The following is a 19,110-nucleotide window of genomic DNA, read 5'->3' as shown; positions in this document are numbered from 1 at the left end:
GCCCCCCCCGCCCCCCCCCCTCCCGCCCCGGAGTGCCCTAGCTATTCTGGGACAAGTCTGGCACTTCAGAATTAGAAGGAAATAATTTTCTAAGTTTCTTAGATATTAAAGCTAAAGTACTTGAAGGGAGGGGGGAGACAAGACTTACAAAAATAGAGTGAGGACATCCCCCAAACTTCCCACATTATCTATGATAATATGAAATGTCAAAAATAATGAACAGACTTTCTGAGCATTACGATCTCTACCCGTATATACCTAATCTGCAGCAGCCTCAGTACTGCCCCTTTTACCTCTTAAAACTTTATTCTGTGGAACCACCAGATAATAAATCTATTTCACCCCACTGACCCCCACCTTCCCAAACACATCTACTTGCAATTCCAAAGAGACTTTCCAAAAAAATAGGCATTTGATAAAAGTACATCTGTTTACAATCTATCTGCATATTACTTCTTGAGATTATTACTTTTTTGTTTTTAAAAAAGATTGCATATTGGCAATATAATGAGAAAAACATGGTGGCCATTTCTGGGTAGTGGTGGGAGGTGAGTGGGGTGAGTCTTGAAGCACAGAAGTGAGAGGGCATACAGATGGGCAAGTATGGTCCTTAGCCTTGAGACATGAAGATTGAGGTGGAGTTAATCTGTTTCTCAATCCTTGGGCCTCTGAAATGTCCCATCTCTTTAGTCCCTCCCTCTTCTTTTCTCCACCTTCCCCCATTTTTATTACCCATGCCACCGCTGCACAACCCTCTTGAAGCGGAGGTGGAATGGCTTTTTGGCATGTGTCCAGCTGGGCCGGTTTGAAGATAAATATGGCATTTGGGAAGGTGTGATGTAGGACACACACCAGAGCAAGCTTATTTGTGACTGTTTCCACTCTGGGAAAAATTGTCCATCACTTCTGTGATTTTAAAAATTTAAGCAGTTACTAGGCTGATAGTTAAGAAACAAATCTTTTGTTCTTGTGGTTTTGCATTAATATTAAGCATGAATATATATTATATATTACATTGCTTTCCTTCTGCTCTGGGGCAGGCTGCATTCTCCTTCCAAACAGGAAAACTGCACAGCCTGTGGATTCAAATTTTTGAAAGCTGTTATTTTCCTCTACCCACCCCCACCTTTATCCCATCCCTTTCTCCTGGCTTCCAGTTCCTATATTAGAAAATCCCTTCCCACCCTCCACCCCACCATCCCACCCAAGGTTAAATAGATAGTGCCACATTCTAAAACTCATGCATCACTGCATTTCGCTATTGCACATATTGCAGAGAGAGAGAGTTGTGTGTGTGTGTGCCTCTTCTTCTGTTCCCCGTTTCTTTCTCAGGCTCTCAGATTCCTGTGCTATTCCCACTCTGCCCTCTCCCAGCCTCCCCTGACATCCCAGACCCGTCACTGATTGTGGACATCCTCTCTACGGACAATCTTGTAGATGATCCAGTAGAACATGTTGAAGATGAGGAAGGCCATGGGGAAGCCAATGCGAGATATTTTGTCGATCTTCTTGGCCCTCTGGATGAAGAGTTTTCGCATTTCCTCTGGGGACTTAGATGGCGCAGGAGGCGGATTGGTGGTGTTGTTGTTGTTGGCACCCTTTACTGAGATGCCATCCTTGGCCTGCAGACAGGCGGGGCCCATGGCATAGGCAGAGAAGTTGAAGCGGCCCTCTCCGGCCTCGTCCTCCTGGAATAGATTCAACATGGGGCTCTACTTAAAATAAGACAGGAGTTGGGCACCCTCCCTGCAAGGCACTCCCCTTGGGCCCAGGCCATGCCCATCTGATTCTCCCTGACTCCCAGATTGCACCATTCCAAGTTTCTGAGGCTTTCTGGCTGGCTGGGGAGTTCTGCCTTATAGAGGGGCGCCACTTGCTGCCGAAACAGATGCAAACCAGGGGATAGAAACATGGCTTAGAGTCTGGAGACCTGTGCTCAAGTCTCAGCTCTGTCACTTGCTGGCTGTATGACGGTAGGCAAGTCACTTCCTTTTGTGAGTCTCAAGAGTTTTTAATTTCATCTTTCTCCCCTATAGATGGGCAGTAAGATTCACCCCACTACATCATAGGGTTATTTGGATTATCAGAAGTTACAATTGAGTAGATAATCAATGTTGTATTTAATTTTGGTTAAAAATTAAAGCAGATAATTTGGAGAGATCCCCTGCTTTGCCTCTGTTGCCTCTTTGCCCTCTTCCCCACCCCCTTCCCCAGTTAAGGACTCCCCGTGCATGGGCAGGAGGGATGGCAGACTGGCCCAGAGGGGAGCAGGAACTCTGAACCTCATCCCTGTTTCACAAGCCAGGGAAATCACAGCTTCTTCCTGTCCCCAGAGCCCTGGTAGTTGCAACCTCAAACAGACCTCTAGATTTTGATAAAGTTTCTTTCAAGGTCCTTCATCATTTGGCTCCAACTTACCTTTCCAGGCTTTCTCCCCTTCCCCAGTCGTGCTTTGCATCCCTGCCAACTTAGCTGTGCTTTTCCCCCAGTACCCAGTGCCTGCTTCCCTTATCCCTATAGCTTATCCCTTCCCCATGTCATGGTGATCTTGCCCTGGTCTGAATCACGGAGGCACCATTGTCTGCGCAAAGCATGCCCGACTTTATTGTCTTTCTGTGTGAGCTCTAAAGTGGCATTGAGAATCCAGTGTTTTGGTCTCAACCGAGCTGTTGATATGTGTGGCTGTGGGAAGTTTTATCAGCTCATACTGTCCTCCTTGACAGTGGGTGTTTAGGCTAGGAACCCTATGTTTTGCTTTTTCATGTGTAGGACAGGGCCGAGGAGAACAAACTCAGTGTAGAATCCACGAGTTCCTCTCCACCCTAGGGTGGGCCACTGGACTAGTAACAACCTAGTTACGTAATCCAGTCTCCCTACTATCTCTACTCTGTCCCCTCCCCCAACCCACTGGATTATTGCAACACAGACCTTATTGAGTATCTTTTCCTTAGAGCCTCTTAATAGGCTGCCATTTACCTCAGGATAATCAGTTAAAATCTTTAACGTTGTAGTGAACAAGACCTTAGGTGACCTGGACTCTGTCTACCTCTCCTGCCTCATCTTACACTATTTTGTATCTGGTGTTCTAAGCTCCAGGCATCCTGAGCTATTTCTGTGTTTGAAAGTGTCATGCTCCTTTACCCACTACCTCTGTTCAAGTTCTCTGCCTGGGTCACACTGCAACCCCACCCCCTGCCTCCAGCCTCTTCCCTGTCACTTAATTCTTGCTCTGAAGACTTTCTCTGAGCTTCCAAGAATAGCCTAGCTGTCCCTGCTATGTGCTGCATCAGATACTTATAGTCCCTCTTTTTATTTGGTAAGTTCTTATCACATCATATTGCCATTCCTTGGTTGATGGCTGTCCCTCTCATTGGACTATAAGCTCCATGAAGGTAGAGGAAAAATCTGTCAGGTTCACGGCACCCTCAACACTGAACGTGTGAACATAGTTCCTGGCATATAAGCTTAGGACCCAGTAAATATTTCTTGAATAAATTGATATTTACTTGTATATCTCCAGTCATAGTGTTTCTTTCATGGGGTTGTATTCCTAGCACCATCAGGATATGAGACATAAGATCATATGGTAAATGTTCATGAAGCCTTTGGCAAGTAAATGTGTCTGACCTACCACTCTCATTGCAGATGTGAGGGAAGAGGGTATGCTACCTAATGTGCCTGGCAAATAGGTGCTCAGTAAGTATTACCGTGTACGCAGGGCACCAAAACGGGTTATACCAGGGCCAAGGAGAGGAACTGGGAGAAGTCAGCCAAACTCCTGGACCTAGAAGCCTGGGAGAGCCTAGGTCCTACTTTATTGTATTGGAATATAAATCAGCCTTTCCTGGGGGTTGTTTTGCTTGAAAAGAATTTTTTACTGGGTACTAGTTATGCAGGCGGAAGCATCAAATTAACTTTTTTTATTTTTATTTTTAGCTGTACTCACAGAAGATGGGAGACAGAGGGTAGAAAAAGCACCCATCAATGGGGTGTGGTCATGCTGCAATCTCTTCGACTCTAGTCTCCATCCTGTTGGGACTTGGGGCATGCATGAGCACACACATTGTGTTTTTCAAGTCTCTGGGGCTGGGACTCATGAAGCATTGGTCCTGTGGTATCTGGCTTCCCTTAAAAACTAGGCTATGAGGCTAGCCCCTAAATTAACTTCCTGTGCAGCTTTGAGTGAATTATTTTTTGCCTTTCTCATCTGTTAAACATGGGAGTGAAGGAGTAAAGGTGTAGACTAAAGGCTTGCTTATGTGGAAGATTATCAATTTCATGTTGTATCTGAGAAAAAGGAGATTCCCCCCAGCAATGACTGGGAAAGACTTGCTTTTCCTACTGCAGCCAGCAGGTGGCAGGAAATGCATGCTAACTACATCTGGAGCTACTAGGGGACTGAGCAAGGGAAATCTGGTAATGTTCTGTGGAACCTAGGGAGGTTTCTGGTGTGCTTGCTGAGTCTGGGGCTCACAGTGGTTTCCTAATGATGTGCCTAATGAGGCTGGCCAGGGAACTTGAGAACCAGATGCTTTCTGCCCAACAAATGAGGTAACATGGGAAGATGGTGGGAGTTGAGGAACCTGGCCAAGATCACAGTCTCGGAAAAAGTCAGGCATGTAGCTAGCACCTCTCCCTCGCCATCTGGGGCTTATAATCCCCTGTGCAATCGTCCTGCTAAGGGAGCTTTCTGAAGCTTATGCTTGTATACTTCCAGCTCACAGGCCTCAGCTAGAGTGGCTTATTCCAAAGGAAGCTCTTCATGGTGAGCCCAGTTCTGTATCCTCACAGTTTCTGACATTCAGGTAAAGTTCTGAGCCCTTATAAATGAGGTTACATTAATTTAAATGTACACAAGGGCATAGGTAGGAGAAACGTGAGTGATGAAGTGAACTGGGGCTGAAAAAAAAATCTTTAGTTAGAAGGGACCGTGGTAAACTGAAGAATACATTTTCTACCTAAACACAGTTCTAGCACATCCACAGCATGTAGGAGTATGCAACCAGTGTGGCCTCATGTTATGTTTTTTCTAATGAAACCAGAACTATGGTGTTTTTTAATTTTAGTTTTGCTGTAGGACTCATGTGCTTGACAGAGACAGAGAGAAAAAGAGAGGGAAAGTAAAAAATCACCTTCCCTGGGGGTCAGGGGGATAGCCACACCACAATCCCTTCTCCATTTTCCCTCAAGATTTTGGACACACACACACACACACACACACACACATACACACACATACACACACACACTGACGTGATTTTCAGGCTGTTTGGTCTGGGACTTGAACTGCATACTTGACCATATGGGATCCAGCTACCTTAACCACCGCACCACTAGCCTTCCCCTAAACATGGTTTTTAAATGTGGCATCTTATTCCAGATTTTAAAAATATACTGCTGGCCAAATTGAAGATACTTGTATGTCAGATTTGGCCCTATGGCTACTAGTTTTTGACCTTCCCCTTGAAATAAGTTTTATTTCTTATTTAAAATTTGAAAGATGCAAGACTATTTTTTATCTGTGTCAGGATGGAAACATTGATTAACATATAAGAGCTCATATGAGTAGTGTTTTGTGAAGAACCCGAGGTCCTTGAGTGCCTCCCTGCCTTCACCGTCGATGACTGATGATCCTGGAGACTGGTTTTGCCTCTACCTTGTCATCATCAGTCTCCTTCATCAGTTACCTGGGAGGAGTAGATGGGATGATTCCATCTCTTCCAGGAGGGAACTGAGCAGGAGAATCTGATTGGATCTGGATAGTGGCTTTATTCACATTTTACATGGCCACAGAGCTTTTGTCTTCTAGTTTGTGAGTTGGTAGGTATTTTGTGGGGATGGAGGCTGCCTTTTGAAGTACTGTACTACTGTAGGCCCACTATAGTAAGGTCTGTATTCACATTTCAGTCGATGCAAATAGCACCTGCTGGGTGGCACAAGTACAAGGCCTGGGACTGGTCAAATATTTTGGACAAAGTCTTCCCAAAGTAGTGTTCCCAACAAATATCTTTAACAGTGGAAAATGCTAAAAGCAGCTAGTCTATAGGAAAAAAAAAAAAAAAAAAAAGGAAAATCCCAGAGGGCGTTATATATATTTCTTATTTAGAATGTTTTGTTTTTAAGAGTCAGAGGTATCCAGTAGACAGTATAGAAGGTTGAAAACTAGGGATCCTTTAACATATCCTGTCTGGGGGCCAGCAGTTGGTGTGGTGGTTAAGGCACAGGACTCCCACATGACTGCTGCGGTTCAAGTCTTGAACCTGGTGGCTTGAGGACCAGGCTGAGTGCATGTGCATGCATGCCCAAAATCCTGGGAGCAGAAGGGATTGCAGCATGGCCATCCCCACTGGGAGGTGATTTTTCACTTTCCCTCTCACTGTCTGTCTGTCTCTGGTGAGCACATATGACCTACTGCAAAAACCTCAAAAAAAAAAAAAAAGATATTCTGTCTGTCTTGCTACACTGAAGACAGTTTCCTTTTCCAGTGCAGATTTAGAAAGATGGTGATATCTTAACACTATGGACACCTCCTGTCTTGGAATATAGGCTTCATCCCTATGCTAAATTGCTGAAAGTTAATGGAATGAAATCGCTGATTTTTAAGAAATGTATTGGTAAAAATCTGTGTATAAGTAATCATCTTTATCCTTAGCACTTGGGCAGCAGAGTAAAACTTAAAGCCGCTTTGGCACCCTTTGATTTAATAATCCCCTATTAATGCTCATTTAGTCCATTTTATAGATGGAGATATTAGTCCCAGGTAGAGTTGAGTTCAAAATGAGTTGACATCCCAAAGAAAACTAACGAAGCAGAGTTCTCTGTTGCAGTACATTGTCGAGCTAAAGTTGTAGCACCTTGGTATGTCAAGGTGTGTGACGTGACTAACAGGTCATGATGTCTGGGTCCCTGGTTGCTCTAATCTATCACTAGAAAGACTTCAGGACAGGCTCTCTGACTAAAAAGCTCCTCTTTATTCAATTAGTTTGTTTATACCTTTGTTCAGTTGTTTACCAAATACCTGTTGCATGCTCACTATAGTCAGGCCTTGTGTTAGAGACCAGGGATATGGTACTGAGCAAAAGTACACATGGCCTCTGACCTTATGGAGCTTATAATTTAGTGGAAGAAATAAGCATTAAATAATCACATCATTGAATGTATGAATATACATCCAGATAAATATTCAGAAGGATAGAAATGGAATTTATAGAACAGAGCCTCTGCTACCCACACAGCACTTTAGTGAAGATTAGAAAAATAAACCTCCTTTCTGAGCATATGATGTGTAATCCCTAGTTCTGGGCTGATACAGTCCCAAGCCAGGGCATGACTTAGAGAAGACTGCCTCCTTGGCTAGGGCCCTTGTAAGATACAACTTACATAACCATTCTTGACAGCCTTGTATATAAACCTTTTATTAAGCTACGGGGAGGCGGGTAACATAGTGGATAAGGTGCTGGACTTCCACATGGCTGATCACAATAAAGTCCCAGATGCAATGGCTTGAAAATCATGCTGGGCATGCATGTATGTGTATGTCCAGAATACAAAGAGAATAATGGAGGAGAAGGGATTGTGGCATGGCCACCCACAGGGGGTGATTTCTCATTTTCCCTCTCTCTCTTTTACTATCCAGTGAGCATACATACCCTGTAGTAAAGACCTAAAAATAAATAAATAAATAACAAATAAAATGGAAGGAGCTAGACTTTTACTAGGATATCAGGGAGAGATGCTTCAGCTGAGAACTAGAAAACGGGTGGGTTAGTGATGAGCATAGTGGACTGGAAGGACAATTCAGGAAAACAGAAAAAGATATCCACAGTCCTGTAGGTATGTTTTAGGAACTAAGAAAAAAGTTCCTGTGATTGATGCTCAGAGAACGAAGGGGGGTAGTGATGCAAAGATGAAGCTGGACAGGAAAACAGGTTGCCTTTCTGATCCCTAGAAGAAGGTTCTTCTAGGGAAGTAGTTAAGGACTAGGGTGTGGAGCAGTTTGTCCAACTGGCTGCATCCTTACCAGTGTCATTTTTTTTTGGTTGTATCACAACCTCTAAGTTAACAGAGGTTGATGACTTTTCAGAGATGGCTTGCCTTATATTCATTTATTCAACCTCATCAGGATAGGAACCTATTTTGGAAGACAATATTGCTTGTTGCTCTTTTCCTGGAGGCAGGAAAGAAAGACCTAGAACCAGGACATTCTCAGTAAAGATCCCACCTTCTGTGGTGCATATCTCTTTTGGAACCAATCTCACAGAAATAAAGCAGCCTTGGGCCATCAGGTGATGTCGTTCAGGTGCTGCACTCCCACATGGCTGACTATGGTTTGAGTCCTGAACCCGGTGGCTTGCTTTCTCATTTTCTCTGTCTCTCTGTGTTGAGTGCACATGCCCTATAGCAAAAATTTAAAAATAATAGTAAAATTAAATAAGTAATTCTTTTTCTTTTTCTTTTCTTTTTTTTTTTTGAGAGGTTTTTGCTATAGGGCGAGTGTGCTTGCCAGAAAGACAGAGACAGAGAGACAGAAAATGAGAAATCACCCCCCGGGGGGATGGCCATATCACGATCCCTTCTCCTTCATTTTCCTCTTGGGATCTTGGACACGCACACAAACACATACACACACACACACCAAGCCTGAGTTTGAGCCGCTAGGTCTGGGACTCAAACCACGGTCGACTACATGGGAGTCCAGTGACATAGCCATTACGCCAACTGCTGGTCCCAGTAACTCTTTAAAAAATAAAAATTATATAGCCTTGCAGGAAAAGACTAATAGATGCCTCTGGGCTTATTGTTTTTTGGGTTTATAACTAGTTATCTTGACCCCATTAGCATTTGCTTCTTTAGTTCTGCCTTTCGGTGTAACCTGGTAATTGCTGTAGTGTTACTGTTATGGTCAGAAGAATGATTGCCTGTACACCCAACTAGGATATTATTTAATGGGAGAGAAAGCTAAGACTTATAGGACTTGAATTTTATTTTTCATCTGCTCTACCCCCTGAGAAGCATGGTCCAGTGAAACAAGAATCACAAGACAAGCCTGCTTATAGCACCTCCATTTACCACCTGCTGTCCTTCCTTATGCAGCGACCCAAAGGCCTACCTTGTGATGCCTCCGCTTCCTCCTGAATCGGAGCAGCTCTTTGTGTTGCCGGGACACAAAGTTGACAGCAGCATATTCTAGCAAGGCTGAGAACACAAAGAGCAGGCAAACTGCCATCCAAATGTCAATAGCCTTCACATAGGACACCTAAAGTGGGGGAGGAAAAAAACATAGGGAGGTGAGATGGGAGGTGAGTAAAACACTGAGCATGGTGGAATGCTTTCTGCCCTTCAGTAACTATCGTCACCAGGAACCAGCAGTTAGAGTCATGGCTATGTCACTGGACTCCCATGTAGTCAACCGCGGTTTGCGTCCCGGACCCGGTGGCTTAAAACTCATGCCGGGCGCGTGTGCGTGCATGCCCAAGATCCCGAGAGGAGAATGGAGGAGAAGGGATTGCGGAGTGACCATCCCCCCTGGGGGATGATTTCTCGCTTTCTGTCTCTATGTCTCTCTCTGTCTGGCGAGCGCACGCGCCCTATAGTGAAAAACCTCTCCAAAAAAAAAAAAAAAAAAGTAACTATTGTCACCTCAAACCTATTACCCACCGCTGTCTGCTTCTTAGATAGGATTTTAGGATGGAGGATATAGAGGAAAACAGAAGAGAAATACATCAAAGAGACTATGGAGAATAGTAGGGAAAATAAAATGTACCTGGAAGAATACTAAAGAGAGGAAGGTGGAATATTTAGCATTCTCATTTAATGGAACAAAATACTCTTCTATTTGAAGGCTGGTGGGAACAGAATATTGTATTGAATATCATAAGTGGCTGAATGAAATATGTCGGTGAAAATGGTAGTGCGAAGACCTCCAAAGTCTTTCCTCCATAAAATCAATGAAGATACTGGCAAAAATCATCAGTCACTTTTTTTCAGAATTTTCAAAGGCTTCCACAGTCTCATGAGTATTTATTCAAGCAGGCAAATCCACAACAATAAGCTCTATAGCATTATTTAAAAATTTTATTGAGATATAGTTTACATACCGTATAATTAGCTTTAAAAAGTTTTTTTTAAAGAGAGTTTTTGCTATAGGGCATGTACGCTTGCTGGAGAGACAGAGAGAGAGACAGAAAGTAAGAAATCACTTCCCAAGGGGAATAGCCACACCACAATCCCTTCTCCAATTCTCAGGATCTTAGGCATGCACAAACATGTGCCCAGCATGAGTTTTAAGCTGGGTCTGGGACTTGAACCAAAGTTGACTACATGGGGGAGTCCAGTGACGTAACCATTAACACCATTTGCTGGTTCTATAAGTTGTACATTTAAAGTGTACAATTCAGTGGGTTTTATAATATTCCCAGATATGTGCAATTATCAACAGAGTCAATTTTCATTACTTTAGAAGACTTTTTAGACTTTAAAAATTACTTTTTAGGCTTAAGCAATCACTATGCCTCTATAGATTTCCCTGTTCTGGACATTTCATAGAAATAGAATCATATACTATGTGGCCTTTTATGACTGGCTTCTTTTACTTAGCATAATATTTTCAAGGTTTATCCATATTAATAGCATGTATTAATATTTCATTCCTTTTTATGGCTGAGTACTATTCTATTTTATGGTTACATGATATTTTATTTATCCATTCATCAGTTGAAGGGTATTTAAGTTACTTCTATTTTTTGACAGTAATGCTCCTATGAATATCTGCATACCAATTTCTGTGTGGACATTTGTTTTCATTTCCTTGGAGCGTTGTGTGTTGTAATTTGTCCTATTTTTGTTCCAACCATCCCAGCTCCATAGTAGCCATAAAAACCACTAGGCCCCAAGAACAATGAGCTGTCTGGCAGTCATTCAATGGGTCAGACAGAGCAGGAGCTTCTTCAAAACCTCATTCTCAGAAGATTGGTGTCATTTGTCCTGTCTTGTGGTTCACCCATAAACCTCGTTCATGAAGCTGCTGCTGCTGCTGCTTTTTTTCTTAAATTGAGAGAGCGAGTGAACTATTTCGACAGGATCTCACAGTGCAATCTCCTACCCCAGCCGCCCAGTTAGCTAGGATTACAGTTACATGCTACTATGCCTGGCCTGTTTGGTTAGGTTGGGCTGTTCCTGTGACCCCGGCCTCATGCAGTAGCACACTCTTGTTTGTGCCACCATGGCTGGGCCAAGGGTTCCTTTACCTGAACTGATTGGGAGCTGGCCTAGGGTGAATATCCTTTTTATGGGGCACATTTGTGGCAAATAATCAGTGACCGAGGAACAAAAAATAGGTTAATAAAATCTTTGAAACAAAATCTAAGTAAGGAGATGTCCACAGGGGACTTTTAAAACAGAAATATTCTTGGGAATCTGTATTCATGCTTAGGGCTGTGTGCATGCCCATGAAAACCTTATGAGGCCCTAAGCTCTCACTTATAGATGACCTTGATACCTAGCAAAAAGGAAGTGATGTAAAGGCAAGTTGTAAAGTACCTGATTGAGTGTTGAAAGAATGTCTTAACACACACACACACACACACACACACACACACACACACGCACACACACACGCACACACACAGCCCCTTGGCAAAGGGTGGGATAGGTATAGGTTCCAAGCATTTAAGGAACTAATTTTTAGCTGAACACAAAGCTGAGAAGAGACTTAAGTTACCCTATACAACACAATACACAGACTCTATAGCTATAATAAGTCTATAAAAGTCACTGAACAGGGGCCAGCTGGTGGCATGGTGGTTAAGGGTGATGGACTCCCCCACATGGCTGACTGTGGTTCGAGTCCCAGACCTGGCAGCTTTCTTTCTCTCTCTCTCTGATTTTCTCTCTCTCTCTTTCTGTTTCTCTCTCTCTCTCTCTCTGTCCCTCACTAGTCATTAAAAGAAAGGAAAGAAGGAAGGAAGGAAGGAAGGAAGGAAGGAAGGAAGGAAGGAAGGCCGGCCCTACTGCATGCTTTGAGTCTCAGTCCTGGTGGCTTGAAAAACACATTGGGAATGCAGGTGTGCACACCCAAAATCCTAACAGGAATATGGAGGAGGAGGGATTGTGGTGTGGTTATCACTCCTGGGGTGCTTTATCACTTTCCCTCTTTTTCTTTCAGTCTGGTGAGCACACATGCCATATAGCAAATTTTAAGAGGGAATAGGAAAGTATGGCTTATACATAGAGAAAAAAAGCTATCAAAAGACACTATTCCTGAGATAGATGTTGCACCTAATAGACAAAGATTTTAAATCAATTATTTTATGTATGTTCAAGGAACTAAAGTAAACCATGTCTACACAGCCAAAGGAAAATATGAGAACAATGACTCACTAAATAGAGTACACTAATAAGCCAAAATTATAAAAAAGAACTATATAGAACTTTGGGAGTTGAAAAGTAAAATAACTGAAATAAAAATTTTCTTAGATCAGCAACAGATTTGAACAAATAGAAGAAAGAATCAGGAAAATTGAAAACCAGAAACTTTGAGATTATACAGTCTAAGGAACTGAAAACGGAAAAAGAAACAAAACCTCAGAGACCTGTGGTTAACTATCAGATATACTAACTTATGTTTAATTGGAGTCCCCAAAGGAGATTAAAAACACACACACATTTGATGAAAATCTGCACAAGTCCAATGAACTCCAAGTAGGATCTACTCAGAGAGATACATACTAATAAATATCACTATCAAAGTATTAGAAGACAAAAAGACGAAGAATTTTGAAAGCAGGAGAGAAGTGACTCATTGTGTTCAAAGGATCCTTGATAAGATTAACAGCTATATTCTCTTTAGAAACTTGGGACCAGATGGCATAATGGTTACATCGTTGGATTCCCATGTAGTTGACCACAGTTTGAGTCCCAGACCCAGTGGCTTAAACTCACACTGGGTGTGCGTGCGTACGTGGCCAAGATCCTGAGAGGAGACTGGAGGAGAAGGGATTGCGGCATGGCCATCCCCCCTGGGGGATGATTTCTCTCTTTCTCTCTGTTTTTCTGGCAGGCACATGTGCCCTATAGCAAAAACCTCTCCAAAAAAAAGAAAAAAAAAGAGAGAGAAACTATGGGATATAGCAGGCAGTGGGATAACATTTTTGAAGTGCTGAAAGAAAAAGGTTGTCAACTTTTGCCAGGAATTCTATCTACAGTGAAACTATTTTCAGAAATGAAGAAGAAATGAAGACGTTTCCAAATAAACAAAACCCAAGATTCTCCACTAGAAAACTTCAGGCTGAGGGACCAGCAGATGACATAATTTTTACGTTGTTGGACTCGCATGTAGTCGACTACAGTTTGAATCCTGAACCCAGAGGCTTGAAACTTGTGCCGGGCACATGTGCATGCATGCCCCAGATCTCAAGAGGAGAATGGAGAAGGAATTGTGGTGTGGCCATCTCCCTGGGGGGTGATTTCTTGCTTTCTTTCTCTCTGGCTTGCACATGCACTCTATAGTAAAAATCTCTCTCTCAAAAAAAAAAAAAAAACCTTCAGGATTAAATAAAACAATATTGGAAAATAGTTTAAGTCCATGTCCATGTGAAGAAATAAAGAGTATCCAGGAAGGTAACTGGAAAGGTACTATGAAAGGAGACAAAGAAGGTTATTATTTAATGATTTTTTTTTTTTTGAGAGGTTTTTGCTATAGGGCACATGCGCTTGCCAGAAAGACAGAGAGAGACAGAGAGACAGAAAGCAAGAAATCACCCCCCCCCCCAGTGGGGATGGCCACGCTGCAATCCCTTCTCTTCCATTCTCCTCTCTGGATCTTGGGTACACACACACATGCCCGAAGTGAGTTTAAGCCACCAGGTCTGGGACTCGACTACATAGGAGTCCAGCGCGACATAGCTATTATGCTAACTGCTGGTCCCATTATTTAATGATAAACAAGTCAGTTTGGCTAGAGGATTGTAACAGTAATAAATATATATGTACCCAACCCTGGAGTACCTAAATGAATAAAGCAATTATTATTAGACTAAAGGTAGAGAAAGATGTTAAAATAATAGTTGGAGACTTCAATGCCCAGTTGGTAGTGCTGGTTAGATAATCTAGGCGGATAATCATCAAAGAAACATTGGGATTAAAGTGCACTAGAGATCAAATGGACCTAACAAACATTTGCAGGATTTTGCATTCACAGCTCCTGGTTACACATTTTTCTCATCTGCCTGTGGAACATTTTCTAGGAGAGACCATAGTACAGACACAAAACAAGTCTCAATATATTTTTTAAAAAAGAAAATTGTTAAGTACCTTCTCTGACCACAGTGTAATAAAACTAGAAATCAATAACAAGATAAAATTTGGAAATGCTAAAAATATATAAAAATTAAACTTTTTTTTTTTTTTTGGAGAGATTTTCACTGTAGGGTGCGTGCGCTTGCCAGACAGACAGAAAGAGACATAGAGACAGAAAGTGAGAAATCACCCCCCAGGGGGGATGGTCACGCCGCAATCCCTTCTCCTCCATTCTCCTCTCGGGATCTTAGGCATGCACGCACACGCGCCCGGCGTGAGTTTTAAGCCACCGGGTCCGGGACACGAACCGCGGTCGACTACGTGGGAATCCAGCGACATAGCCATTACGCTAACTGCTGGTTCCCAAAATTAAACATGTTTTTGAATTATCATTGGGTCAATGTAGATTTTAGGATTTTTTTTTTCAATTTTTAATGCAAGTGGAAATAAAAACAATATAGCAAAACTTATGGGTTATAGCAAAAGCTGTGGAGAGAAGAGAGAAGCTTAAAACAACAAATGCCTACATCCAAAAGGCAGAAAGATTGGGGGCAGCAGATGGTGTCATGGTTAAGATGCTGGTTTCTCACATGGCTGACCACGGTTCGAGTCACAAACCCGGCGGCTTGAAAGTCATACTGGTTGCATGTGCGTGTGTGTCTAAAATCTGTAGAGAAGAATGGAGAAGAGATTGTGGCATGGCCGTCCCCGAGGGGTGATTTGTTGCTTTCTGTCTCTCTCTGTCTCTCCAAAGGTTGCACATATCCTATAGCAAAAATTTCTTAAAAAAAAAAAAAAAGGTAGAAAGATTTGGAAAGATTATTTAACCTAATAATGCATCTTAAGGAGTTTGAAAAGCAAGAACAAATCAAACTTAAAATTAGTGAGAGGAGGAGGCAGACAGTGGTACAACAGTAAAATGTGATGCTCTGCAAAGCATTACCACATGCGAAGGTTCCTGTGTCCTGAGGCCTCCCTGATTATACCAAATGCACACTTATCCATGATCCAGGACTGTGTGAGGGTGAATCATTACATCAGGACCCTGTTGGGAGCATTCTCTCTCTCTCTCTTGCTCACGGAAGAAACAGATGACTAAAATCTGACAAAAAAAAATTAGTAAAAGGAAAGCAATAATGAAGAGAAGAACAGAAATAAATTGAGACAACAAACAAGACAAAAATAATCAATGAAAGAAAAAGTTGGTGTTTTTGAAAAGAAAACAAAATCGACAAACCATTAGCTAGACTAAGAAAATAAAAGATGTAAAAAATAAAATCAGTGATGAAAAGGAGACATTACAATTGATTCCACAGAAATGCAAATGATCATTAGGGACAATTATAAATAACTATATGGCAACAGAATGGAAAAACGTAAACAAAAAAATTCCCAGACATGTACAACCTACCAAGAATGAGCCAGCAAGAAATAAAAAACTTGAACAGATCAATAATGAGTAATGAGTCTGAATCAGTAATAAAAAATCTTCCTACAAAAACAAAAAAAACAACAAAAACTTACATGAGTTCTCAAACTGCTTCAAAAAGTTCAAGGGAAGTATATTTTTCCAAACTCAATCTGTGATGCTAGAATTATTCTGATACCAAAACTAAACAAGGACACAACAATGACAATAAGAAGTACAAATAAACTATAGACCAATATCTGTGATGAACATTGCAAAAATTCACAATAATATACTAGAAAATCAAATTCAATGGCACATCGAAAAGGTTATGCATCATGACCAACTGGGATATATTTCAGAAATGCATGGGTATTTCAATAGATATCAGACAATAAATGGGACACATTACATCAACAGAATGAAGGACAAAAAATGTGATCATCTTAATTCATGCAAACAAATATGTTGATACAATTTAATATCCCTTCATGCTAAAAATCCTGGGTAAGTTAGGTATAGAAGAATGTACTTCAGCATAGCAAAGGTCATAAATGACAAACCCACAGCTGATATATTAATTGAGCAAAACTTAAAAGATTTTCCCTAAGAACCAGGACAAGATAAAAATGCCCACTGTCACTGTTCTTATTCAACATGGAAGTCCAAGGTAGAACAATAATTTAAGAGAAAGAAATGAAACATTCAAATTGGGAGGAGAAAGTAACATTCTCTCTGTTCTTAGGCAACATAATCTTTTATATATAAAAAACATAAAAAAATCCTCTTAGAACAAATTAATAAATTCAGTAAAATTACATAATACAAAATCAACATACAAAAATCAGTAATGTTTGTGTATACCACTAATAAACCAGCTGAAAAATAAATCAAGAAAATCATATTTACAATAGCTACAAAAATAAAACATCTAGGAATAAATTTAACCAAGGAAGTAGAAGGTCTTTACAATGAAAACAGTAAAACACTGACCAAAGAAATTGAAGAGACACACACACATACACACAATAGAAAGGTGTTCGATGTTCATGGATTGGAAGAATCAATATTGTTAAAATGTCTATACTACCAAAAGTAATCTACAGTTCAGTGAGATACCTAGAAAAATACCAATGACCTTCTTCACAGAAATAGAAAAATAAATAATATTCATGTGGAACTACAGAAAACCCCAAATAGCCAGAACAGTCCTGAGCCAAGTAATAAAGTAGGAGACATCACCCTACCATATTTCAAAAATGTTACTAATGTTGGGACCAGCAGTTAGTGTAATGGCTATGTCACTGGACTCCCTTGTGGTTCACGTCCTGGACCCAGTGGCTTAAAACTCATGCCGGGCACGTGTGCGTGTGTGCCCAAGATCCCAAGAGGAGAACGGAGAAGGGATTGCGGCGTGGCCATCCAACCCAGGGGGTGATTTCTTGCTTTCTGTCTCTCTGTCTCTCTCTGTCTGTCTGGCGAGCACACGCACCCTATAACAAAAACCTCTTCAAAAAATAAAAAAATGTTACTAATGTTATAGTAACCAAAAGAGCATGACATTGGCATAACAAAACAGACACATAGACCAAAGGAACAAAATGTAGAACCCAGAAATAAATCCACATACAGGGGCCAGCAGGGGGCATGGTGGTTAAAGGGACTTTCCTCCCACATGGCCAACCGTAGTTCGATTCCTGGACCTGGTGGCTTGCTGTCTCACTTTCCCTCCCTGTCTTTCTCACTCTCTCCCTCCCTCTGTGGTCAAATTAAAATAAACAAATACATAAATAATGATAAGTAAAACAATTATTAAAAAAAAAATCCACATATAAATAGTCAACCAAATTGCAACAAAAGTGACAACATTCAGCAGGGAAACGATAGCCTCTTCAAAAGGTACCAGAAACACTGGATGTCTATTTGCTGAATAACAAAACTAGATCTATATTTCACACTACATAGAAATATTAACTCAAAATGGATCAGAGACTTGAATGTTAGACCCCAAACTACAAAAACACTAGAAGAAGACAAAGAAATTCTATGGAACATTGGTCTAGACAAGAATAGTGATTTTTGTTTGTTTGTTTGTTAAGACCTCAAAAGCAAGGCCAGTAAATGGTGTAGTGGTTAATTCACTGGACTCCCACATGGTCAACTGCAATTCAAGTCCCAGACTTGATAGCTTGAATCTCATGCCAAGTGTGTGTGCGTCTGTGCCAAGATCCTGGGAAGAGAATGGAGGAGCAGGGATTTTGACATGGCCATCCCTCCTGGGGGGTGATTTTTCACTCTTCCTCTCTCCAGTGAGTGCACATGCCTCAAGGCAAAAACCTCTAAAAAAAAGAAAAAAGATCCCATATCACAGGCAAAAAATAATGAGATTGGAAATAAATGATATTACATCAAACTAAAAAACTTTCTGCACAGCAAAGAAAGCAATTAATACAGTGAATATACAAGGTACAGAATGTACAAGATGTTTATATAACTCAGCAGCAAAGGAAAAAATTCAATTAAAAATGTGCAAATGATCTGAATAAACATTTCTCAAAAGAAGATATACGGATGGCCAATGAATATATAAACAAAATGCTCAGCATCACTAATCATCAGGACAATTGAAATTAAGACCACAATATTATCCCTGTTAGAATGGCTATTCTTAAAAAGATAAAAAATAACTGCTGGTCAGGTTGTGGAGTATGAGTACTCATACACTTTTGATGGGAACGTAAACTAATACAGTCGTTACGGAAAACAATATGGAATTTCCTCATAGAGTTTAAAATAGAACTTCCGTGTGATTGATCTATTAATCCTACTACTGGGTGCATAATCAAAGGAAAGGAAATCAAGAAATTGAAGAGAGATTATCAGTCTCTCTCTCTCTCTTTTTATTTTTATTTTTTTTGCTTTTGGGTACATGTGCCTCCTATAGACAGAGAGAAAGAGGGAAAGCGAGAGATTATTTCCCATGCATGATGGCTACACTACAATTTCTTCTCTGTTCTACTTTTGGGACCTTGGCCACACAAGTGTACACACCAAGTGTGTTTCTCAAGCTACTGGGTGGGACTCAAACCATGGAGTTGACCATATGGCATATATACACAATGGAACTCTATCCCTCCATTAAAAAAGAATAGAATTCTCACATCCAAGGCAACATGTATGAACCCAGAAAGCATTATGTTAAGTGAATGTGTCAGGCACAGAAAGAGAAATACTACTGTAAATTTTCACTCGCATGGAAACTAAAAACATCGGCTTCATAGAGAAGCAAGTTAGAATAGTGGTAACTAGAGGCTGGGAAGGCTACGGGAAGGGGCCATAGAAGGATGTTGACAAACAGATATAATCTTACAATTAGAAAAGAGGATTAAGTCGTGTTCTAGCAGAAT

The 19,110-nt window shown here is 41.1% G+C and overlaps 1 protein-coding gene across 2 annotated transcripts in view; it reads right to left on the bottom strand.

Annotated features, from left to right (window-relative positions):
• Positions 1-1,230: 1,230 nt before the first annotated feature.
• GLRA1 (glycine receptor alpha 1) overlaps positions 1,231-19,110 on the bottom strand; it is a 102,739-nt gene continuing 84,859 nt past the window's right edge. The window contains exons 8-9 of one of the 2 annotated variants that reach the window (XM_006150820.1): positions 9,110-9,256; positions 1,231-1,712 (exon numbers count right to left, since the gene is read on the bottom strand). In XM_006150820.1, coding sequence (XP_006150882.1) covers positions 1,398-1,712; positions 9,110-9,256 — 462 coding nt within the window. In that variant the 3' untranslated portion in view covers positions 1,231-1,397. The remainder of the gene's footprint in view (positions 1,713-9,109; positions 9,257-19,110) is intronic. The other variant, XM_006150821.1, reaches the window with a different exon arrangement.

The sequence above is a fragment of the Tupaia chinensis genome, unplaced genomic scaffold (genome assembly GCF_000334495.1).
Source record: "Tupaia chinensis unplaced genomic scaffold, TupChi_1.0 Scaffold000301_1, whole genome shotgun sequence".
In the NCBI taxonomy this organism is placed as follows: Eukaryota; Metazoa; Chordata; class Mammalia; order Scandentia; family Tupaiidae; genus Tupaia; species Tupaia belangeri.
Note: the sequence above shows the minus strand (reverse complement) of the source record. Positions and strands in the feature narration are given on the sequence as shown.